The 23,018-nt window shown below is 52.4% G+C and overlaps 1 protein-coding gene across 1 annotated transcript; it reads right to left on the bottom strand.

Annotated features, from left to right (window-relative positions):
- Positions 1–9,795: 9,795 nt before the first annotated feature.
- On the bottom strand, positions 9,796–19,112 carry ZNF623 (zinc finger protein 623). Its single transcript, XM_066379660.1, has 2 exons — positions 18,994–19,112; positions 9,796–12,114 (listed from the first exon to the last, which is right to left on the bottom strand). The coding sequence occupies exon 2, from the start codon at positions 12,036–12,038 to the stop codon at positions 10,527–10,529; it is 1,512 nt and encodes a 503-aa protein (XP_066235757.1). The 5' UTR covers positions 12,039–12,114; positions 18,994–19,112; the 3' UTR covers positions 9,796–10,526.
- Between the last annotated feature and the right edge of the window lie 3,906 nt (positions 19,113–23,018).

Below are 23,018 nucleotides of genomic sequence, written 5' to 3'. Positions count from 1 at the left end.
ATGACAGTTGCAACTGTCACCTCATCTGAGGGACGGAGGCACTAGAATCAGGCCAGTAATACCAAAGTGCAAGAAGGCACAGGGGGTAAAGTTCCTGCTCAAGGTCACACGTGGAAACCCTCAGAGCAGGGGTGTCGGGCTCTCAGCATCACCCTATGATCCCATGTAGCCCCCAGGCCTGGAAGACCCAGCCCAGAGTCTCCACAGAGCAGCACCTGCCCTCTCAGGCTCCACGGGAGGCACAGGCTGGCCTGCCTGCACCTCCTAACACATCTCCAGGACACATACTTGGCGCTCACCAGAGCAGCGCACTGTACAGTAGCGTGGCTGCCACCCCATGGGGTGGGGGGAGGAGCAGGGGAGACCTGAGTTTCAGGAATTGCAGCGAGGTCCCGTGTCCCACTTCTCAGCTCCCAGTTGAGCTCAACCAGTGGTGGGATTCAGCCGGTTCGCACCAGTTTGGCAGAACCAATACCTAATTTTCTGTTGAGTTTGGCAAACTGGTTGTTGAAATGGCACTTGTCATCCAGGTTCTCTCTAAGGTGGGCGGCTGCCCAGTGTGGAAATCACAAATTTACATTCCCTACTCTTTTTTATTTATTTATTTTTTTGTGGCAGAGACAGAGTCAGAGAGAGGGACAGATAGGGACAGACAGGAAGGGAAAGAGATGAGAAACATCAATTCTTTGTTGCAGCTCCTTAGTTGTTCATTGATTGCTTTCTCATATGTGCCTTGACTGGAGGCTACAGCAGACTAAGTGACCCCTTGCTCAAGCCAGCAACCTTGGGCTCAAGCTGGTGAGCCTTGCTCAAGCCAGATGAGCCTGCGCTCAAGTTGGCGACCTTGGGGTCTCCAACCTGGGTTTTATGCATCCTAGTCCGACACTGTATCCACTGCGCCACCTCCTGGTCAGGCCCCCTACTCTTTTTTTTTGGTTGTATTTTTTTGTATTTTTCTGAGGTTGGAAACGGGGAGGCAGACAGACTCCCGCATGCGCCCGACCGGGATCCACCCGGCATGCCCACCAGGGGGCGATGCTCTGCCCATCTGGGGCATCGCTCTGTTGCAACCAGAGCCATTCTAGCGCCTGAGGCAGAGGCCACAGAGCCATCCTCAGCACCTGGGTCAACTTTGCTCCAATTGAGCCTCGGCTGTGGGAGGGAAAGAGAGGAAGGAGAGGGGGAGGGGTGGAGAAGCAGATGGACGCTTCTCCTTTGTGCACCGGCCGGGAATCAAATCCGGGACTCCTGCATGCCAGGCCGACACTCTACCACTGAGCCAACCGGCCAGGGCCCCCCTACTCTTTTTTTTTTTTTTTCTGAAGCTGGAAACGGGGAGAGACAGTCAGACAGACTCCCGCATGTGCCTGACTGGGATCCACCCGGCACGCCCACCAGAAGGCGACGCTTTGCCCACCAGGGGGCGATGCTCTGCCCCTCCGGGGCATTGCTCTATTGCGACCAGAGCCACTCTAGCGCCTGGGGCAGAGGCCAAGGAGCCATCCCCAGCGCCCGGGCCATCTTTGCTCCAATGGAGCCTCTGCTGCGGGAGGGGAAGAGAGAGACAGAGATGAAGGAGAGGGGGAGGGGTGGAGAAGCAGATGGGTGCTTCTCCTGTGTGCCCTGGCCGGGAATCGAACCCGGGACCCCTGCACGCCAGGCCGACGCTCTACCACTGAGCAAACCGGCCAGGGCCCCCCTACTCTTTTTTAATGTTCATCTGTACAACAGCGTATTCAAAGCGCACATAGTAATGTTCATTCCATCTATAGGTGAAAAAAAATTGCAAGTGAGAACGCCAATCAAGAAGCAATATGTAAATATTCTAAATAACAATTTTATTGGTTTTGTCAGGTATTATTTAATATTTTTTTCATTAATATTTTAAAACTTATGACAATCTAGTTTTGTGTACTTCATTTATTGTTTTTAAATAAGAACAAATGTTCTTAAGAATAAATGTTCTTGCCTGACTAGGCGGTGGCGCAGTGGCTAGAGCGTCAGACTGCGACACCGGGCGGGCTCATCTGGTTTGAGCAAGGCTCACCAGCTTGAGCCCACGGACGTTGGCTTGAGCAAGGAGTCACTCCATCTGCTGTAGCCCTCTGGTCAAGGCACATATGAAAAAGTAATCAATGGTGCCTGATCTGTGGTGGCGCAGTGGATAAAATGTTGACCTGGAATGCTGAGGTCGCAGGTTCGAAACCCTGAGCTTCCCTGGTCAAGGCACATATGGGAGTTGATGCTTCCTGCTCCTCCCCTCTTCTCTCTCTCTCTCCAATAAAAATGAATAAATAAAATCTAAAAAGAAAATTAAAAAAAAAAAGTAATCAATGAACTAAGGTGCCCCAACAAAGAATTGATGCTTCTCATTTCTTTCCCTTCCTGTCTGCCGCTATGTCTCTCTTTCTGAGTCTGTCTCTGTTACACAGACAAAAAAAAATTTTAATGTTCTTATTTAAGAACACTAAATGAAATAATAAACTACTTTTCAGGATATCGGTTTTTTTCATACTTAAATAGGGCAAAGAACCAGTTGTTAAATTATTTGAATCCCATCACTGAGCTCAACACACAGCATCCCCTGATGATGGTGTTTTTCTCTCCCAGTGGAACCCTGGACACGGAGCCGCTCTCTCAATTAGCCTGTAGAGCCCTGGCTCCATAAAAGAATTAGGAATCGGGCAGACGGTCAGAGACTTATGAAGCCACTGCTGTGGGACTCTCCCAAGGGGGTGCTGGGGGCCGAGGGCTGGGTCCTCGGGCAGCCTGCCGGGCAGCGGAGAGCTGTGCCCACTCAGCTGGGACACGTGCTGGGGAGACAGAGTGAGCGGGAGATGCAGCCCGGAGTTGCGACAGGTTAAGTGGACCGGGGTGAGGGGGGGTAGAGTCACGAAGAACCAGCAAGACAGGTGCTCGCGCACGCGCAGAGTGCACTCCATCCCGGAAGGGGAGGTGCCGGCCTCGGGGTGCCACCTGCCACACCCACACACGCCCTCCGACGACGCGGAAAGCGAGCCCCCGCCGGCCACCACGGGACGGCGGCGACCAGTCCTGGACTGCAGACTGGTGATGGAGGTCTGGGGACTGAGCGCTGGGGTAAGTCACCTGCTAGGAGGAAGGCGGCCCAGGCAGCACGGGGGTGGGCGCAGGGCAACCCCCACTGACAGCGGAGGTGGGACGAGGGCCGGGGGTGGGGGGGACGGACAGTGAAGACGCGGGAAGACGAGGAACACCGGCCGCTGTGAGTCAGGGACTGGGGCGGGAAGAAGCGGCCCCACATGGCGAGAACCACCTCCCTGGCGGGGTCGCTGCAGAAGAGAGGTCCAGTCCGCAGTCGCGGACCGTGGTCGGGGCTACCGGCAGCGTCCGGCCAGCAAAGAGAACACGGGCGGCCTTCGGAGGCCCAAAGACGGATGCTTCGGGACCCTCAGACCCCGGGCCGCAACGCCGAGGGGCAGGTGGGCCCTCTCGGAGAGCCGCAGTCCGCGCTTTAGACGGGCCTGGGCGGGCCCGCTGCGCGCAGCACTCTTCCGCCTCCCCGCCCGCGGCGCCGCTTTTATAAACTTCCCCAGCGGAAGTGCGTCTCTCGCCGCCGGAAGCGGCGCTCGCCCCTCTAGGGCGCTCGTCTCCGTGGTGCGCGCGGCCGCTCGGCTCCGGCGTGGTGTGTGTGGCCTTCTGACCGTGGGCTCCACCCTCGCGACCGCCCCGTGGCCCTGGTGTCACCCCAGACGTGACCTCCACATTCGGGCCTCGGCGCCTCCCCCTCCACCCGGCTACTAGACGTTGGCCGCCTGCGCTCTGCATCCCCAGCAGGGGTCCGGGCGCTTAAGGTTGGAGGACTAAACCGGGCTCAGGCGCGGGCCTTCCCAGGGTCCTCCGCTCTCCATCAGGTACCCCGCCCCCAAGCCTTCCCCAAGCCGGGGTCCTCCGCTGGTGCCATCCCCCTAGGACCCTAGTGCAGCCTGGGCTTCTGCAGGGGGCTGGTAGCCGCCTCCCTAGAGTACAGGACGCAGGGCCCTGGCCGCACGTGGGCCCTGATCTCTGACCTCCATGGCGCCGGAGGGGAGGGGGCGCTCTGAGCCCCACCGGGAGGTTAAGATTTTACAGAGAGGGGAGGAGGGTCAAGTGAGAACTATCAACTGATAGTTGCTTCACTTTAGTTGTTTATTGATTGCTTGTCATATGTGACTTAACTGGGCAAGCGAGGGGGTTTAGAACTGGGATCCTTAGCCTTCCAGATGGACGCGAAAGAAGCCAGTCCCAAAGAGGCAAATACTGTGTGAATCCACTTTTATGAGGCACTTAGGGAAGTCATTTTCGTAAATACAGATGGTTGTCAAGGGCAGGAACCAAGCGGGGACAGGAAGTGGTTAATATGTAATGATTCAGAATTTGCCCAAATGAAAAGAGTTTTTGAGCTTTAAATGAACAATGTGAACATACTTAATGTTACTGCACTGCACACTTAAAATGGTTATATTAGCCCTGGCCGGTTGGCTCAGCGGTAGAGCGTCGGCCTAGCGTGCGGAGGACCCGGGTTCGATTCCCGGCCAGGGCACACAGGAGAAGCGCCCATTTGCTTCTCCACCCCTCCGCCGCACCTTCCTCTCTGTCTCTCTCTTCCCCTCCCGCAGCCGAGGCTCCATTGGAGCAAAGATGGCCCGGGCGCTGAGGATGGCTCTGTGGCCTCTGCCTCAGGCGCTAGAGTGGCTCTGGTCGCAACATGGCGACACCCAGGATGGGCAGAGCATCGCCCCCTGGTGGGCGTGCCGGGTGGATCCCGGTCGGGCGCATGCGGGAGTCTGACTGTCTCTCCCCATTTCCAGCTTCAGAAAAATGAAAAAAAAAAAAAAATGGTTATATTATGTGTATTTTACCACACTTAGAAATAAAAATGGAAAATTAAAAAAAAGGGCAAATGTCCTGACCTGCAGTGGCGCAGTGGATCAAGTGTGGACCTGGAACGCTGAGGTGACAGGCAGGAAATCCCAGGCATGCCTGGTCAAGGCACAGACAGAAGCAACTGTGAGTTGATGCTTCCTGCTCCTTCTCCCACCTCTCTCTTTCTCCTCTCTAAAAATCACTAAATAAAATCTTTAATTTTTTTGTGTGTGGCAGAGACAGAGAGAGGGACAGATAGGGACAGACAGACAGGAAGGGAGAGAGATGAGAAACATCAATTCTTTGTTGCAGTTCCTTAGTTGTTCATTAATTGATTTCTCATATGTGCCTTGACCCCAGGGCTACAAAAGACTGAGTGGCCCCTTGCTAGAGCCAGCGACCTTGGGCTCATGCTGGCGACCTCGGGGTCTCGAACCTGGGTCTTCCGCATCCCAGTCCGACGCTCTATCCACTGTGCCAACGCCTGGTCAGGCAATAAATAAAATCTTTAAAAGAAAAAAAGAGCCTGACCAGGCGGTGGCGCAGTGGATAGAGCGTCGGACTGGGATGCGGAAGACCCAGGTTCGAGACCCCAAGGTCGCCAGCTTGAGCATAGGCTCATCTGATTTGAGCAAAGCTCACCAGCTTGGACCCAAGGTCGCTGGCTCGAGCAAGGGGTTACTCGGTCTGCTGAAGGCCCACGGTCAAGGCACATATGAGAAGGCAATCCATGAACAACTAAGGTGTCGCAACGAAAAACTGATGATTGATACTTCTCATCTCTCTCCATTCCTGTCTGTTCCTGTCTGTCCCTATCTGTCCCTCTCTGTCTCTGTAAAAAAAGAAAAAAAATTCTTTTGGGTGTATACCCAGAAGTGGAATTGCTAGATCAAATGGTAATTATTTTCACTTTTTGGGAAATTGGCATACTGTTTTTCCTAGGAACCGTACTGCTTTACATTCAACCAGCAATGTACCACGATTCCAGTTTCTCTGCTTGGTCACCAACACTTGTTTTGTTTCATTTTGAGAGTAGCCATCCTAATGGGTATCAAGTAGAATTGCATCGAGGTTTTGATTTGCATTTCCCTAGTGATTAATGATGTCAAGCATCTTTTCATGTGCTTATTGGCCATTTGTATATCCTCTTTTTTTGTGTGTGTGACAGAGAGAGGGACAAATAGGGACAGACAGACAGGAAGGGAGATGAGAAGCATCAATTCCTCGCTGCAGCACCTTAGTTGTTCATCGATTGCTTTCTCATATGTGCCTTGACTGGAGGGCTACAGCAGAACTAGTGACCCCTTGCTCAAGCCAGCAACCTTGGGCTCAAGCTGGTGAGCTCGGGGTTTTGAACCTGGGTCCTCTGCGTCTCAGGCTGATGCACTATCCACTGTACCACCGCCTGGTCAGGCTGTATGTTTTCTTTGGAGAAATGTCTAGTCAAGGCCCTTGTCCTTTTTTTTTTCTTGAGTTTCAGGAGTTATTTATGTATTTGGAACATCAGTCTTTTATCAGATATGTGATTTTCAAATATTTCCTCCCATTCTGTGGACTTCCTTTTTACTCTGTTGATAGTGGTTTAGATGCACAAAAGTTTTTAATGTTGATGAAGTCCCATATGTCTATTTTTGCTTTTGTTGCCTGTGCTTTTATTGTCATATACAAGAAATCCAAATACAATGTCAAACGTCTGGAAATTTTAGTTTTAACTCTTAAGTTGAGGTCTGTGATGCATGTTGAGTTAGTTGTTGGGTATGGTGTTAGTTAAGGGCCCAACTTCATTCTTTCACATAGGGAGACCCAGTTCTCTGTACACCATTTGTTGAAAAGACTGTCTTTTCCATTTTGACACTGTGGTCAAAAATCATTTGGCTATAGATGAAAGTTTATTTCTGGGCTGTCTGTCCTATCCTATTGGTCTGATGTCTGTCTTCGTGCCAGTACTGCCAGATCTTATACATGGGAATGCTGGAGACACCTGGTATCAACAGATCATGTCCACACATACTGTTTGATGCCATTTGTATAACATTCTTGAAACAACAAAATTATAGAAACGGAGATTAATGGTTGCCAGTCAAGAAGGAGGGGTTGGAAGCAGAAGGAAAGTGGGTGCGGCTCTAAGAGGGTAACATGGGAGGTATTCCTGCAAAAGATGTGTTCTGTATCCTGGCAACATCAGCGTCCGTCTCCCAGTTGTGACTGGTCTTCAGGATGCTGGCATTGGGGGGGGAATCCGGACTGAACGCAGGATTTCTCTGTATTACAATCTCAAGGGCATGTGAATCCACAATTATTTCAGTTAGTTTAATCAAAGATGAAAGTGTGCCTGTAGAGGCTTCCCAGACTAATTAAATCAGGTTGGGCTCTGGTGGGGCCGTCAGGGGCCTGTTCAGGCACCCAGGTGATTCTGAACCGCAGCCAGGGTTGACACTGCTGCTCCTGGGGCCTCTGCCTGGTTCCTTCCACAGAGGGTACTGCTGCGGCCACCCAGGGACTTGCCAAAGGGGTGCCCAGGAGGGACTGCAGTCCATGAACAGCTAGGCGGGGGCATGGACCTGGTTTGTGGACTGGAACACCCTGCCTAGAGGGGACGTGTTCGTGCCCTTGTTCATGGAACAGCGGTGCCACCGGAAACAGGATCACCTTACACCGAGACTGTAAAATGGTGGTATGTAAAAGTTTTTGGCAATATTTTTATAAAGTTAAAAACGTTATCTTATAACTCCGCAGCTCAATTCCTAGTCATTTACCCAATAGAGGCATGTCCAGATAATTACTTTTACACAAATGCTCATAGCTGTTTTATTTGTAAGAGTTCAAGTTGGAAACTCAAATTTCTATAACAGATGACTCTCGGTAAAGAAACAGCTACTCCAACACCTAACTACACTGGATTGGGTCTTTACAGCATGCCTGAGTGTAAGGAGTCAGACACACAAGATCAAATACCGTATCATCCATTCATATCTACACCAGCTGAAAGGGGTTTCTTGAATCTGCGTTGTGAGGAACTGAGAAAGGGCAAAAGGGAACCTTTTGGGTGACACAGATGTTACTTTGTTATGATGGAGGTTCCTGAGGTGTACGTTAAAACTCTACACTTGGCCCTGGCCGGTTGGCTCAGTGGTAGAGCGTCGGCCTGGCATGCAGGAGTCCTGAGTTCGATTCCCGGCCAGGGCACACAGGAGAGGTGCCCGTTTGCTTCTCCACCCCTCCCCCTCTCCTTCCTCTCTGTCTCTCTCTTCCCCTCCTGCAGCCAAGGCTCCATTGGAGATTGGAGCAAAGATGGCCCGGGCGCTGAGGATGGCTCTGTGGCCTCTGCCTCAGGCGCTAGAATGGCTCTGGATGCAACAGAGCAACGCCCCAGAGGGGCAGAGCATCGCCCCCTGGTGGGCATGCCGGGTGGGTCCCGGTCGGGTGCATGCGGGAGTCTGTCTGACTGCCTCCCGGTTTCCAGCTTCAGAAAAATGAAAAACAAAAAACAAACAAACAAAAAAAACCTCTGCACTTAAAGTAGGCATTTTACTGTGTGGAAATGGGACCTCAACAAAGTTGATGAACTGTGTCTACACTTCAAATGGCAGGTTCTCCAGACAGAGTATTGTAGGCCCTTTCTGAACTAGTTCGTCTCTCAAGGCTTCTTGGGTTGCTGGAATTTATTAAGAACTCAAAATACGCCCTTATGGGCCAAAAAAAAAAGTTTTGTACAATTTCAAATGTGGTTATTTTGGTGAATGTTCAGATAAGGGAAATCCAGAGGCAACAGTTAAAGGCCCATTAGACAGCTACCCGCTTGGAACAAAACTCACTCGCTTCTGAACCAGGAGGGACCTGCAGCAACCTGGTTCTGCTCAGACCTGCTCTTCGTTCCTTCTCTAGCTCACAGAGGGCTGATCTCAGCAGGCCGGGTCAAGTGCCCCTCTGCGAAGCTGCCCCAGTCCTTCCTGCCTGTGGCCCGACACAGCCGGGGACATGGCTCCTTCGCTCAGACCTGCTCTTCGTTCCTTCTCTAGCTCACAGAGGGCTGCTGGTCTCAGCAGGCCGGGTCAAGTGCCCCTCCTCTGCGAAGCTGCCCCAGTCCTTCCTGCCTGTGGCCCGACACAGCCGGGGACATGGCTCCTTCCACACTTTGCTCACTGTACCATGACCTGTCTCCTCCATCAGGCTTGGAGCGACATCAGGTTGGATGCTGGCCTCATCAGTTTCCCCAGAACTCAGGACCGGTTCTTACAGGTCAGCACATTTCAAATAAATGACAAAATGAGCCAGAGAACAGGGGAAGGGATAAGAACAGTTGAGTTTAACCCTGGAACGGCTAAGACCAGAAGTTCTGCAGTGCACTGGGACCCTGTGCCCCTGGAGTGAACTAGAAAGACGCACAGACAACTACGTGAAGAGGGTGCTCCCCAAAGCAAGCACGTGGTCACGGCTGAGCTCTAAAGACGGCAGATACAAGAGCACTGGGCTCGCACCGGCCCTCACCTGCGACTTCTAGCTTCAGGGTGAGCAGGACACATCACAGGGCTAAGGGAGGTATTTCCAGCAGACCAGTAGGTTATCCTTGACAAAACAATGACAACAAAATCGAGAAGCTTTAAAGTAGCAGTATTCTGAACAACGTAGGAGAGACACCACTTACACAATTGGGGATGTGCTTTTTACTGCCCTGTGCTGGGCACCAGGGACACAGGGACCAATCAGATATGACTGCTGTCCTTCAAGAATCAACAGTGGAATAATGAACAAGCCATATACACGGGTACCTTGAAATACAAATTTAATTCATTCTGTAACTAAGCTCGTAAGTCAGTCAACTCGTGTATCAAACTGCCGATGCTGGACCCATGCGCCAACTAGCGGCAGCTTCCCAAATCACGACTCATATGTTGGAATTTTGCTCGGATCTCAAACAAAAATACGACTGAGTCACAGCTCGTATCTTAAAAAACTCGTGTGTTGGTGTGTTCGTATCAAGGCCCCACTGTATATAGAAACACTTCTTACACAGAAAAGTGCAGCACTGGAGGTGAGAACTGACTGACGGCACAGAGGGGGCGGGTCTCCACTCAGGAGCTAAGCGGGTGTGGACAGAACATCCAAACAAGGGCGGGGCGGGGGCAGTCTGGGTAAAGGGGCATCAGGCAGTGTTGCTGCAATGCCAACTACATGGCAGGGGGTTCGGTGTCGGGAGGGGAGTCTCCAGAAAACGGAGGGCCTTACGATGCAGGAGAGGGTGCTCCTAAGGACCACAGGGAAGCAACCTGTGGTTTTAAATACGAAAGTTACTCAACTTACGTTTTTGATAGATCAAAATTTGTTCTAAGTTCTGCTCTTCTCCTTCAAAGGGGGGATTTACCTCAAGGATGAAATGTAATTGTGCAATAAAGTGTAGAAACCTTTCGAGACTTATCTCCCAGCCCTAAACTGTCCCGGCTTCGAGTCAGCTGTCCAGTCAGGTGGCTCTCCTGAGGACACGTGGGTTCCTAGCTGAGGACAGTAGTCCAGCATGGCTACAGATAGCAGGCAGCAGCCCTCTCCTACAGCAGCCCTGTCCACCGTGGCTTTGGGAAGTGCAGATGTGTTCAAAGCCACCTGAATGAGGGCTTCCAAACATCACGCAGAGCTGGAGACCTACTTTATAAGTTAGCTGTGTGCTCCCCCTGACTTACAGCTTTCTCCCCCAAACGTACAGGGGTCTTACTCAAGGGGAGTCCATCTTGGTGAACACCTGGATTATTTTTAAAGTTTGGAGTAGAACTGAAATCTTGCCCATACTGACTACATTCATAGAGTTTCTCTTCGGTGTGAATTTTCTGGTGTTGGAGGAAGTTGGACCTCTGAATAAACCCCTTGCCACAGTAACTGCACACGTAGGGCTTCTCCCCAGTGTGAATGATCTGGTGGAGCAGCAGCTTGGAGCTCTGGATGAAGGCTTTCCCACAGTCCTTGCATTCGAAGGGCCTGTCCCCGGAGTGGATCTTCTGGTGCTCGGTGAGATGTGCTTTCTGGAGGAAAGCTTTCCCGCACTCCTTACACTCGTACACCCTCTCGCCAGTGTGGATTTTCTGGTGTCGAATGAGGTACGAACTCAGGAAGAAAGCTTTCCCACACTCGTTACATTCGTAGAGCTTCTCTCCAGTGTGGATCCTCTGGTGCTGGGTGAAGTTGGACGTCTGACTGAAGCGCTTGCCACACTCATTGCAAACGTAAGGCCTCTCCCCAGTGTGGATCCTCTGGTGCTGAATAAGCTTGGAGCTCCGAATAAAGGCTTTCCCACACTCGTTACACTCAAAGGGCCTCTCTCCGGTGTGAATCCTCTGGTGTTCGATGAGGTCCGAGCGGTGCCGGAAGGCCTTCCCACATTCCTTACACTCGTACTGCTTCACTTCAGTGTGGATCTGATAGTGTCGAATAAGGCTGGAGCTCCTGATGAAGGACTTCCCACATTCATTACACTCGTAGGGTCTTTCTCCCGTGTGGATTCTCTGATGTCGAATGAGCAGTGAGCTCTGGCTGAAGCCTTTCCCACATTCCTTGCACTCGAAAGGCCTCTCGCGGGTGTGCACGCGCTGGTGGCGAATCAGGTCTGAGCTGTGGCAGAAGGCTTTTCCGCACTGTGTGCACTTGAAGGGCTTCTCCCCAGCGTGTCCGCTCTGGTGCTCCAGGAGATCTGCGTAGTGAGGGAAGTCCTTCCCACAGGCATTACACACATACAGTCTGTCCCCAGGGTGAGCGCTCTGGTGCTCGGCAAGGAGGGAGCTCTGGCCGAAGCCCTTCCTACACCGGTCACATTGGTAAGGTTTCTCCTCGGCATGAGAAATCCGATGTCTAACCAGATCTGAAGTCAAGGGGAGGCTTTGGCCACAACTCTCGCATGGGTGGGCTTCCCTTCCTATGAGCTCTCTCTGAAGTAGGAGGTTGGAGCTCAGCACTGGGCCTCCTGATTCGCTTCCCACCTGGGCTGCCTCTCCTGGTTGGATCTTCCAGTGCGTGACTGTCACCTGTTTGAAACCCCCCTCCTGACACAGGGCGCTGGGCAGGCTCCGCCCTTCCGGGTCTCCCAACAGCTCCCCTGTTCCAGGTGCGGAGGGCCTCCCAGACTCGGGGCCCGGGGCTTCCATCACTGCGAGTGTTTCTGACACTGTCATATGCAGATTTCCGTTCTCGGAAACTTCACGTGAGGCTCCCGAGTCACTTTCCCATGGCCAGCTCCTACGTCAGAACCTGAAATAAAACAGTAAGGTCATCTCTCTCCCTCTTTGACAGACAGGAACCCAGCAGAGCAGGGGGGGTGGGCAGAACAGACATCCACAGAGAGGAAAGTGTGTCCTCTGCCCACACCCGGACCCAGTATACAGCCACCACAGTGCTCATTTCACCCCCGAACTGCCGCCCCCACTTTGGAAGGCCTCTGGGGCTCCATCATCCAGTTCCAGGGGACACTGGTCGGTGGCCATTGGGGAGGGATATGCTGTGGACTGTCAGTCAAGACATTTCCAAAGAAACAAATTTGTTCGCCTTACCACCTCTTTACTGTCCCTCATTCCTCATGTCCTCCCTTCCCTCCTCCCCGGCTACGATCCCATGGTCAGTGGTGGCATTATAGACATTTGGGGTTATATATTAACCCCATTCTCTTGCATATTGATCCTGATTCCCCTGCCTTTTCTTCCTCTATCACACTTATGTGGGAAAACCCTGAATTCTACTTGCTTCCTATCTGTCTGCATTGCTGCTGAGCTCCCCACGTTCATAACGCCGTGCCTCAGGGAGCCCCGAGAGCTCCCAGCAGTCCCTGCATGGCCCTGACTCCCCACGTTCATAACGCCGTGCCTCAGGGAGCCCCGAGAGCTCCCAGCAGTCCCTGCATGGCCCTGACTCCCCACGTTCATAACGCCGTGCCTCAGGGAGCCCCGAGAGCTCCCAGCAGTCCCTGCATGGCCCTGACTCCCCACGTTCATAACGCCGTGCCTCAGGGAGCCCCGAGAGCTCCCAGCAGTCCCTGCATGGCCCTGACTCCCCACGTTCATAACGCCGTGCCTCAGGGAGCCCCGAGAGCTCCCGGCAGTCCCTGCATGGCCCTGACCCCACGTTCATAACCCCGTGCCTGAGAGAGCCGAGAGAGCCCCGAGAGCTCCCAGCAGTCCCTGCATGGCCCTGACTCCCCACGTTCATAACGCCGTGCCTCAGGGAGCCCCGAGAGCTCCCAGCAGTCCCTGCATGGCCCTGACTCTCCTAGGAGACCATTTCCTGCTTCCTGTTCTCTTCTCAGAAGCCCAGCCTTCCCTGCTCCCTCTGAGCTGATGACAAGCCATGAGATGAGCACGCTCACCTCCACCCACGTTTGCCAACCTACCTGGGTCTGTTCCCACTCCGCGCCCTCCTGGTGACATGGGCTACACTGTCCTTGATCCTGTCTAAGGCAAACACCTCCACGTGTGACTAAAACCCACCCCCTCATCTACTCGCTGACACCAGGCCTGCCCTACACAGGTGGGGATGTTCACAGCAGCACTGCTGACAAGCACACCAAACTCCACCAACAAGGGTCCCACGGGCAGTGGCGGCAGTGGCGTACAGCAAGGAGACAGAACAGAACACACACGAGCACAGGATATCACACAGATTTAACACTGAACAAAGAAGCTGGGCACAAGAGTTCGTGTTGTAAGATTCCATTTATATAAAGTTCAACAACAGAACCAACCCCTAGTGGATGGAGACAGTGGTGGTCTCTGGGCATCAGGCAGAAATCTGCCTCCCCCAAAGCCATGCCCTTCCCCGAGAAGGCCTACATAAAGTTATCCGTCACTGCATAACAGCAATTCACAAGTCTGGCAGCACAAAACAGCATACCCGTCACCTCAGTGCTGTGGGCCAGAAGTCCAGCCCAGCATGACTGCTCGGGGTCAGACACGTCACCCAGGCTGAGGGCTCATCTGGAAGCTCTGAGAAAACCCATTTCTAAACTCAGACTGTTGGCAGAAGCCAGTCCCCAGCAGCTGTAGGGCTGTATTGATTCCTTGCATGCAGTCAGCTTCTTGGGGCCCCTGCATCTTCCAGGCAGGAACTCACTGATCCCCCTCTGCCCTCTGTTCTGCGATGGATGCAGAAAACCTGGCCTCCCAAGGGCTCCTACGGCAGCTGACTTGGCACTTAAATTACAGCTGCAAAATCCCTCGACCACCGCTGGGAGGGTGCACGTTAGGGTCTGGGAACCCTGGAGGGCCTCCTCACACCAGCAATGCCTGGCCATTAGCCCCTGGGATCGCCGCGGCTGGCTGTTTGGATCCCACCACCCAACCCTGCCTTTCTCACAGGTTCTTCGTCACCTGAGAGTCCTCAGCTACGCACACCTCCAGGGAGCTTTGTCCAGACGCTGCCACAGGGTCGCTGCTTACCCTCAAGCTGCACTAGTGGGAAAAAGGTGGCCACTGCAAAACCATATCCTCAGTGACCGCCAAGTACAACGATGCGCCCAAAGGCACCAGGTGACAGGTCCCTGCAGTCACCACAGGACACCCTTTCCAATGTGGTTCCTGTTAACTGAGCTACAGTCTGCGTCAAGTGCACACATCCTCCTGAAGTCCCCTCACACGCCTGGGAACCACAGCCCCAGCAGCACAGCACAGAGCACGTCCCTGGAAAGGCGCCCCCCCCTGGGGGGCTCACCACTGCCATTACTCTAGGTCAGGGGTCCCCAAACTTTTTACACAGGGCCAGTTCACTGTCCCTCAGACCGTTGGAAGGCCACCACATACAGTGCTCCTCTCACCACCAATGAAAGAGGTGCCCCTTCCGGAAGTGCGACAGGGGCTGGATAAATGACCTCAGGGGGCCGCAGTTTGGGGATGCCTGTGTGAATTGGGCCCATCTTTAAAATTTATTTGTATGGAATCGTATAGTATGTTCTCTTTTGTCTGCTTTTCAAATGGCCCGTTTTTTCTCTTTTTTTCGTGGCAGCGACAGAGTCAGAGAGAGGGACAGTCAGGAAGGGAGAGAGATGAGAAACATCAATTCTTTATTGTGGTTCCTTAGTTGTTCATTGATTGATTTCTCATATGTGCCTTGACGGGGGGGGGGGGGGGGGGGGGGTGTCAAGCTGGTGAGCCTTGCTCAAACCAGATGAGCCCACGCTCAAGCTGGCGACCTTGGGGTCTCAAACCTGGGTCCTCCACATCCCAGTCCGACGCTCTATCCACTGCGCCACCACCTGGTCAGGTACCATTTTTTTCATTTGAAACACATTTCACATACCATAAAACTCACTATTTTAAAGTGCATGAGTCAGCCTCTCTGTCTCTGTAAAAATAAATAAATAAAGTGCATGAGTCAGCATTTTCTAGAATATTTCTAATATTGTGGAACTATCACCACTATCTAATTGATTCCAGAACACTTTTTTTCACCCCAAAAAGGTATCTTATCTACTAACACTGAATACTGGGTCTAGAAGTCCCTTCTCCCCACTGGTGCCCAGTGTTCTCCTGCATGGACACTTCAGAGTTCACGTTCCACCTTCCCAGGCCTGAGCAGAGGTTTTAGTTTGGGGCTATGAATAAGCCGCCATCAAGACTCCCGCCCTGTCTTCTGGTAGACAGGGTGCCCACTGGCCGTGTGATGCCGACTCACACGTCCTACCACTGTTCAGCTTTAGTGGACCCTGTCAGGACACGTCTGCAGGTTCCTCTGGGAACCACTGCAGCGAAGGACTGGCGTTGTGCTGGTCCGGGACTCTTCCCCTTGCCAGCTGGGCATGTCTCTGCAGCGACCTGGTCACCCACTGTGCCCCTGAGTGGCAAAGATGGCACAGGGAGGTCAGGACTGTTTGGGTTTGCACTCGGACTCTGTGAAGCGGCACCGGCGCCACCAGAGAGCCTACTGGACAAAGGGCAGTACAGGGTGGCTGCCCACCACGGGGGTAAACAGACCGAGGCTGAAGACTGCCCCGCACCCTGCCTCCTGAGTGACGGCAGTCCCACCTGACAGTTCAGTAGGCTCAGGGTACCCAGCCAATGGCTACATTTCCCAGAGTCCCCTGAGGCGAGCTGGGACCCTGTGACTGAGGCCCAGCAGGGAAACAGGAACGGAGGCATGTGTGCCCAGGGCTCTTCTCCCGGAGGATAAGGGGCACAGCCACCACCGGCCTGTGAGAAGGGACATGAGAAACCAAGTTTCTGGGTGGAAACACCATTTTTGAATCTTACACAGCAACTTGAACCCACGCTGAAAAGGCTAATAGACCACCTGACCATTCGCTGCAGGGCTCCCTGGGATGGAAAGGGAACTGAACCCACACACCACACACCACTCACCAGCGACAGTGAGAAGCTGAGCACCAGATCTGCCCGCTGGCCTAGCAACCCTGGTCCTGCAGCAGCAGCCCACCCGGTGTGGCCCTGTGACACCACATAGATGACCCCTGCCTAGTGGCATTCACTGAGAACGTTCTTCTGAGTTAAGGGCCCACCAACTTGCTTTAAACAAATCTTGCTCCTGTTTAGAATTAATTTTAGCTGGTTATTTTTCAAGATATAAAGGTAAGTTTCTGTTAGTTGAGAAAAGCTTGAAACAGATACTGTTAGGTGTTTCTACACATTCACCCAGGCCTCTTAAGCAGTCATACCCTCACTCACTCACACGCACAATTTCCAACAAGAGATGGGATCACACTGTGCCCGTCCACCTGCAACACCTTCCCATTTATATCCCCGCATTCTTCAGGTTCATCACAGAGATGTACCGGATGCTCTGGGGTGTGTCACCATCACAGGCACTCAGAGTCCCTACAGTGGACCAGGTGCTGGAGGGAGCGTCTGTCCCTGGCAGGAAGAGGGTGTTCCATGAGGTGCAGTTAGCCGAGTGAAAGGTGTGCAACATTTAGGCACGCAGCCCCTCCTCCTGCACAGGGTGCAGTCTGCTCTGCTACTACCAGCCTGCAGTGTTGGGGGCAGGCGTCCGAGGAGAGGCTGCAGCCAGCCTGTGCTGCCCGTGAACAGGCAGGAAACCTGTCTTAACTGGCAGGCAGCCTGAGGAACTCCACTGTTGCTCCAGCCTCTGGCCAGAAGAAAGGTCACATTTCACTCTTCATGTGCCTCAGGGGGTCAGAACAGGAGGGATGAAAGGGCACTATTTATTAGGGCCCCTTGAACCATAACCAAGCATAGTGCTTGCCAATGGACCTGCATTGTTTCAAACAGTCCTTCAAACCTGATGAGGCAGATTTTACTTTATTTTACAGATGAGGAAACGAGACTAAGACAGTCAAGTGCCCAAGCCAAGGTCACTAAACTGTAAGTGACAGAATTAACATTCAAATCCAGGTCTACATCTAGTGCCCATTTTTACCTCTTTATAATTTTCATAAGTTTTTTTTTTTAACTTGGAAGACGTTTTCAAAATCAGATAGGACCTGCTTTGAATAAACATATACCTAAAAAAAAAAAAAAAAAAAAAAAAACCCGCCATCTTTCCCTTTCTGCTTAGCTCCTCTTCCTTCTGGCAAGGAAATTTAAAATTGCTCCTCTTTCATTTAAAGAAGCCTGAAGGAGCCTGACACAGTGGACAGAGCGTGGGACTGGGACGCAGAGAACCCAGGTTCAAGACCTGGAGGTCACCAGCTTGAGTGCGGGCTCATCTAGCTTGAGCAAAAAAGCTCACCAGCTTGGACCCAAGGTCGCTGGCTCAAGCCAGGGGTTACTCCAGGGGTTAGGAACCTATGGCTCGCGAGCCAGATGTGGCTCTTTTGATGGCTGCATCTGGCTCACAGACAAATCTTTAATTAAAAAAATAATGTTAAAAATATAAAACATTCTTATGTATTACAATCCATTCATTTTCTACCACTCATGTTCATGGTTGTGGGTGGCTGGAGCCAATCACAGCTGTCCTCTGGGACAACACCAAATTTTTATTGGATAATGCATAATGTACACGGGTCGTTGTATGGCTCTCACGGAATTACATTTTAAAATATGTGGCGTTGCCTGACCTGTGGTGGCACAGTGAGTAAAGCGTCGACCTGGACGCTGAGATCTCCGGTTCAAAACCCCGGGCTTGCCCAGTCAAGGCACATATGGGAGTTGATGCTTCCTGCTCCTCCCCACCTTGTCTCTCTGTCTCTCTCTCTCTCTCTCCTCTCTAAAATAAATAAAATCTAAAAAAAATTAAAAAATTAAAAGTTAATATCTCAAAAAAAAAAAAATATGTGGCGTTCATGGCTCTCTCAGCCAACATGGTTCCCGACCCCTGGGTTACCCAGTCTGCTGAAGGCCCGTGGTCAAGGCACATAGGAGAAAGCAATCAATGAACTAAGATGTTGCAACGAAAAACTGATGATTAATGCTTCTCATCTCTCTCCGTTCCTGTCTGTCCCTATCTATCCCTCTCTCTCTCTCTGTCTCTGTAAAAAAATTAAATTAAATTAAAATAAAGAAGCCTGAAGGAGCTATATCTACCTGACTGATGATCAGGAAAAAAAAAGAAAAGAAACGAACAAAAAGGAATTAAAAATAACACCAGACTTCTGGTTCCACGAGACGCGGTGACATGGCCCACCCTCCTGTTGTAACATATAGAGCATCGGCTGGATAAAATGGAGCATAAATTGTCTAAGTGCCCAGTCGATGCCCTGGCGGGTGGGCACCTCCTGCAGCACGCAGAGACTCACTTTCCCAGCAGCATCTGGAGAGCTCTCTCGGGCTCCAGGCGGAGGAGGCCGGCGGAGAGCAGCAGCAGTGACCCATCCCTGTCCCCACCCTCGGGCCACCGCAGAGGATAGGAGGCGAGAGAACTGCAACCCCCGACGCTGAAGCTGGATGGAGCCTCCGTGGCCGGACGGGTGGTCCTGGAACCGGGGAAGGAGCCAAGCCGGTGGAAGAGGTCTCGAACCACAGGACGTCCCGTAGGGAAAGAAGCTTTGGGCCGGGTGCCGGACTGGCAGCCCTGCGCGCGGGTCGGCCGTGACTCACGGCTGCCGGGCGACCAGCTCCCCGAGGCCCACCCAGGCTCCGGGACACCCGTGCGGGGCGGGCCGCGCTCAGCCCGACCGCCCACCTGGAGAGGGTCGCCGCCTCTGCCCGCGGCCCGGAACGCCCCACTCACCTGGCGCTCTTCGGCGAGAAGACGGTACGCGCAGCCGCATAGAGAGCCCCGGCCGCCGGTCCCGCAGGACCTCCGACAAAGCCGCACGGGCTCCAACACATCACGGCCGGAAGTTGGCCCAGGCCCCGCCCTAGAAACTTCCGGTTCCGCTCTAGGCGCTCCGTGCCGCCCGGCCTCTCGATGGTATGAATTTCCGGCCTGGTGCGGGGAAAGGAAAGAAGGGAAATCAGGAGCCGACGGAGGTTGGCAGCTTGGGTTCCTGCGCCCTGGCACCGCTGAGCTTGGCCTGTCCTTCGCAGTGTAAACGAGGGGCTTGGTTTCCGGCCAGCTGTCAATTGCAGATGCTGAAACAGGACGCAGCTCAGACGTCGCTGCAGAAGTCCTACCCTCAGTTAAATTGCAGTGCGTGACATCTAGACCTACAAATATACATGCTTAAGAGTGGTATGTATTATTTTATAATGCACAATGCACAAACACTGTGAACACTACACTATTCGTGAGGAGCTCCGAAGCCACGCACTGTGCATAAAGATGTCGTCTCTGTGTAGATGGCTGATGGCTTGTGGCTTTTAGGCCTCACCTCACCTCTACCTCTTCCCTTGTGGCCACTGATCTGGGCAAGCTGGTAAGAAATCCTGGCTGTTCCCTCCAAGTCCTTGCTTGCAAATGGGAACCCTCATTGTGGCTACGCTATCAAAACCCCAAACCAGCCTGACCAGGCGGTGGCGCAGTGGATAGATCGTCAGACTGGGATGCGGAAGACCCAGGTTCGAGACCCCGAGGTCGCCAGCTTGAGCGTGGGCTCATCTGGTTTGAGCAAAAGCCCACCAGCTTGAACCCAAGGTCTCTGGCTCCAGCAAGGGGTACTCGGTCTGCTGAAGGCCTGCGGTCAAGGCACATACGAGAAAGCAATCAATGAACAACTAAGGTGTCACAACGAAAAACTGATGATTGATGCTTCTCATCTCTCTCCCTTCCTGTCTGTCTGTCCCTATCTGTCCCTTTCTCTGACTCTCTCTCTCTCTGTCTCTGAAAAAAAAAAAAAACCCAAACCAGAATGCTTTCTGGGTTCTCTCAAGCCATTTCGGAGGCCTGCCCTGCTGTCCGCAGAAAAGCCTCCTTATGTAAGTTATCAAACATTCTTGTGTGTGTGTGTGTGTGTGTGTGTGTGTGATCATAACCACATTTTGGGTGAGGGTCTACCCTTTTCATGGAGAATGATCGCAACAAAAAACAAAAAGGAAGCTGCTGCTTCCGTGTGCAGGAGTCTACTGCACACAAAGGAAGAATGTGACCATTCATCTGTCTTTCCTCCTTCCAAAGCAGCACATCTGCTGCTCAAGGTAGTGTGTTTCCAGCAGGTTTAAAAATTAAACAACTAGCCTGACCAGGCGGTGGCACAGTGGATAGAGCGCCCGACTGGGATGCGGAGGACCCAGGTTCGAGACCCCAAGGTCGCCAGCTTGAGCGCGGGCTCATCTGGTTTGAGCAAAAATCCCACCAGCTTGAAGGTCGCTGGCTCCAGCAAGGGGTTACTCAGTCCGCTGAAGGCCCGCGGTCAAGGCACATATGAGAAAGCAATCAATGAACAACTAAGGTGTTGCAACGCGCAATGAAAAACTAATGATTGATGCTTCTCATCTCTCTCCGTTCCTGTCTGTCTGTCCCTGTCTATCTCTCTCTCTGACTCACTCTCTGTCTCTGTAAAAAAAAAAAAAAAAAATTAAACAACTAGGCCCTGGCCGGTTTGCTCAGTGGTAGAGCGTCGGCCTGGCGTGCAGGAGTCCTGGGTTCGATTCCCGGCCAGGACACACAGGAGAAGTGCCCATCTGCTTCTCCACCCCTCCCCCTCTCCTTCCTCTCTGTCTCTCTCTTCCCCTCCCGCAGCCGAGGCTCCATTGGAGCAAAGTTGGCCCAGGCGCTGCGGATGGCTACACAGCCTCTGCCTCAGGCGCTAGAATGGCTCTGGTTGCAACAGAGCGACACCCCAGATGAGCAGAGCATCGCTCCCTGGTGGGCATGCCGGGTGGATCCCGGTTGGGCACATGCGGGAGTCTGTCTGACTGCCTCCCCGTTTCCAACTTCGGAAAAATACACACACAAAAAAAAATTAAACAACTACACATGTTCCTGACATCAGGGCTAGTCACCTCTCTCTTTTATTCTTTTTCTTTGTAAGATACAGCTGTGCTAAAGCCAAGCCCAGATCATGGGGAACAGAGACACCCATGAGTGTGTGACTTGATGTCCTCTACAGTGGGGACACAGGGCAGCACTGCCCAAGCAGTGGAGGAGATGTGAACTGTCCAAGGAACAGGAGCATGTTTTTTTTTTTTTTTTTAATAGAGACAGATAGATAGGGACAGACAGACAGGAACAGAGAGAGATGAGAAGCATCAATTCTTTGTTGAGACACCTTAGTTGTTCATTGATTGCTTTCTCATATGTGCCTTGACCAGGAGGCTACAGCAGACCAAGTAACCCCTTGCTCAAGCCAGAGACCTTGGGTCCAAGCTGGTGAGCCTTGCTCAAACCAGATGAGCCTGCGCTCAAGCTGGCGACCTTGGGGTCTCAAACTTGGGTCTTCCACATCCCAGTCCAACGCTCTATCCATTGCGCCACCACCTGGTGGAGCTGGAAGAGGAGCATCTTAGATAGGATGGCTGCCTTTAGCAAGTCTCCAGGAGAATCTATCAAAATTCATTCCCGAGTCTACCCTGACTCGCAACACTAGAACGTTCAAGCCACAAACTCCATAATCTATGTCAGGGGTCCCCAAGCTATGGCCCGTGGGCCGCATGCAGCCCCCTGAGGCCATTTATCAGGCCACCGCTGCACTTCCAGAAGGGGCATCTCTTTCATTGGTGGTCAGTGAGAGGAGCACATTGACCATCTCATTAGCCAAAAGCAGGCCCATAGTTCCCATTGAAATACTGATCAGTGCCTGACCTGTGGTGGCGCAGTGGATAAAGCGTCGACCTGGAAATGCTGAGGTCGCCGGTTCCAAACCCTGGGCTTGCCTGGTCAAGGCACATATGGGAGTTGGTTCTTCTAGCTCCTCCCCTGTCTCTCCTCTCTCTCTGTCTCTCTCTCTTTCCTCCTCTCTAAAATGAATAAATAAATAAAGAAATACTGATCAGTTTGTTGATTTAAATTTACTTGTTCTTTATTTTAAATATTGTATTTATTCCCGTTTTGTTTTTTTTACTTTAAAATAAGATATGTGCAGTGTGCATAGGGATTTGTTCACAGTTTTTTTTATAGTCCAGCCTTCCAACAGTCTGAGGGACAGGGAACTGGCCCCATGTGTAAAAAGTTTGGGGACCCCTGATCTATGTCTTCTGCAAGCATCCTAGGTGAGCCAGAGCAGGTAAATCAAGTAATGCGGGACACAAACTCACTTCCGCTAGGGAGGCAGGGTCTAGAGGCCATGGGGGTGTGGCTTGAGCGCCAGCGCGCCGGAGGCGGTTACCAAGGCCAGCGGAGGGGCGGGGCCTGTGAGGACAAAGAGGAAGGAGGAGCCTGAACCGTGGTGGAGCCAAGGATAGAGGGTGATCTGGGACGCTGAGGTCCCAAGTCCGAAATCCTCGAGGTTGCAGGCTTGAGCGCAGCCTTCCCAGCTTGAGTGCGGGCCGTTGGCCTAAGCGTGGGATCATGCAGATGAACCCATGGCCGCTGGCTTGAGACCACAGGTCTTTGGCTTGAGCAAGGGGCTGGTATGAGAAGCAATCAATGAATAATTAAGGTGCCACAACAACTGCCGTATTTCCCCATGTATAAGATGTTCCCATGTGTAAGACGCACCTTAATTTTGGGGCTCGAATTTTGGAGAAAAAAAAAGTAATACATAAAGTTATTGAACTCAAGTTTTATTCATCACAAAATTCATACAACTCATCACTGTCAAAACTCCCATCCATTAGCTTGTCCTCATTTGTGTCTGATGATGAATCACTATCTTCAACAATGAGCGCAAAAACAAGCGCGAAAAAGCGGGAAATGCAAGTTAAAACAAAATCTAC

The sequence above is a fragment of the Saccopteryx leptura genome, chromosome 3 (assembly GCF_036850995.1).
Source record: "Saccopteryx leptura isolate mSacLep1 chromosome 3, mSacLep1_pri_phased_curated, whole genome shotgun sequence".
NCBI classification, from domain to species: Eukaryota; Metazoa; Chordata; class Mammalia; order Chiroptera; family Emballonuridae; genus Saccopteryx; species Saccopteryx leptura.
This window is presented reverse-complemented; position numbering and strand designations above follow the sequence as displayed.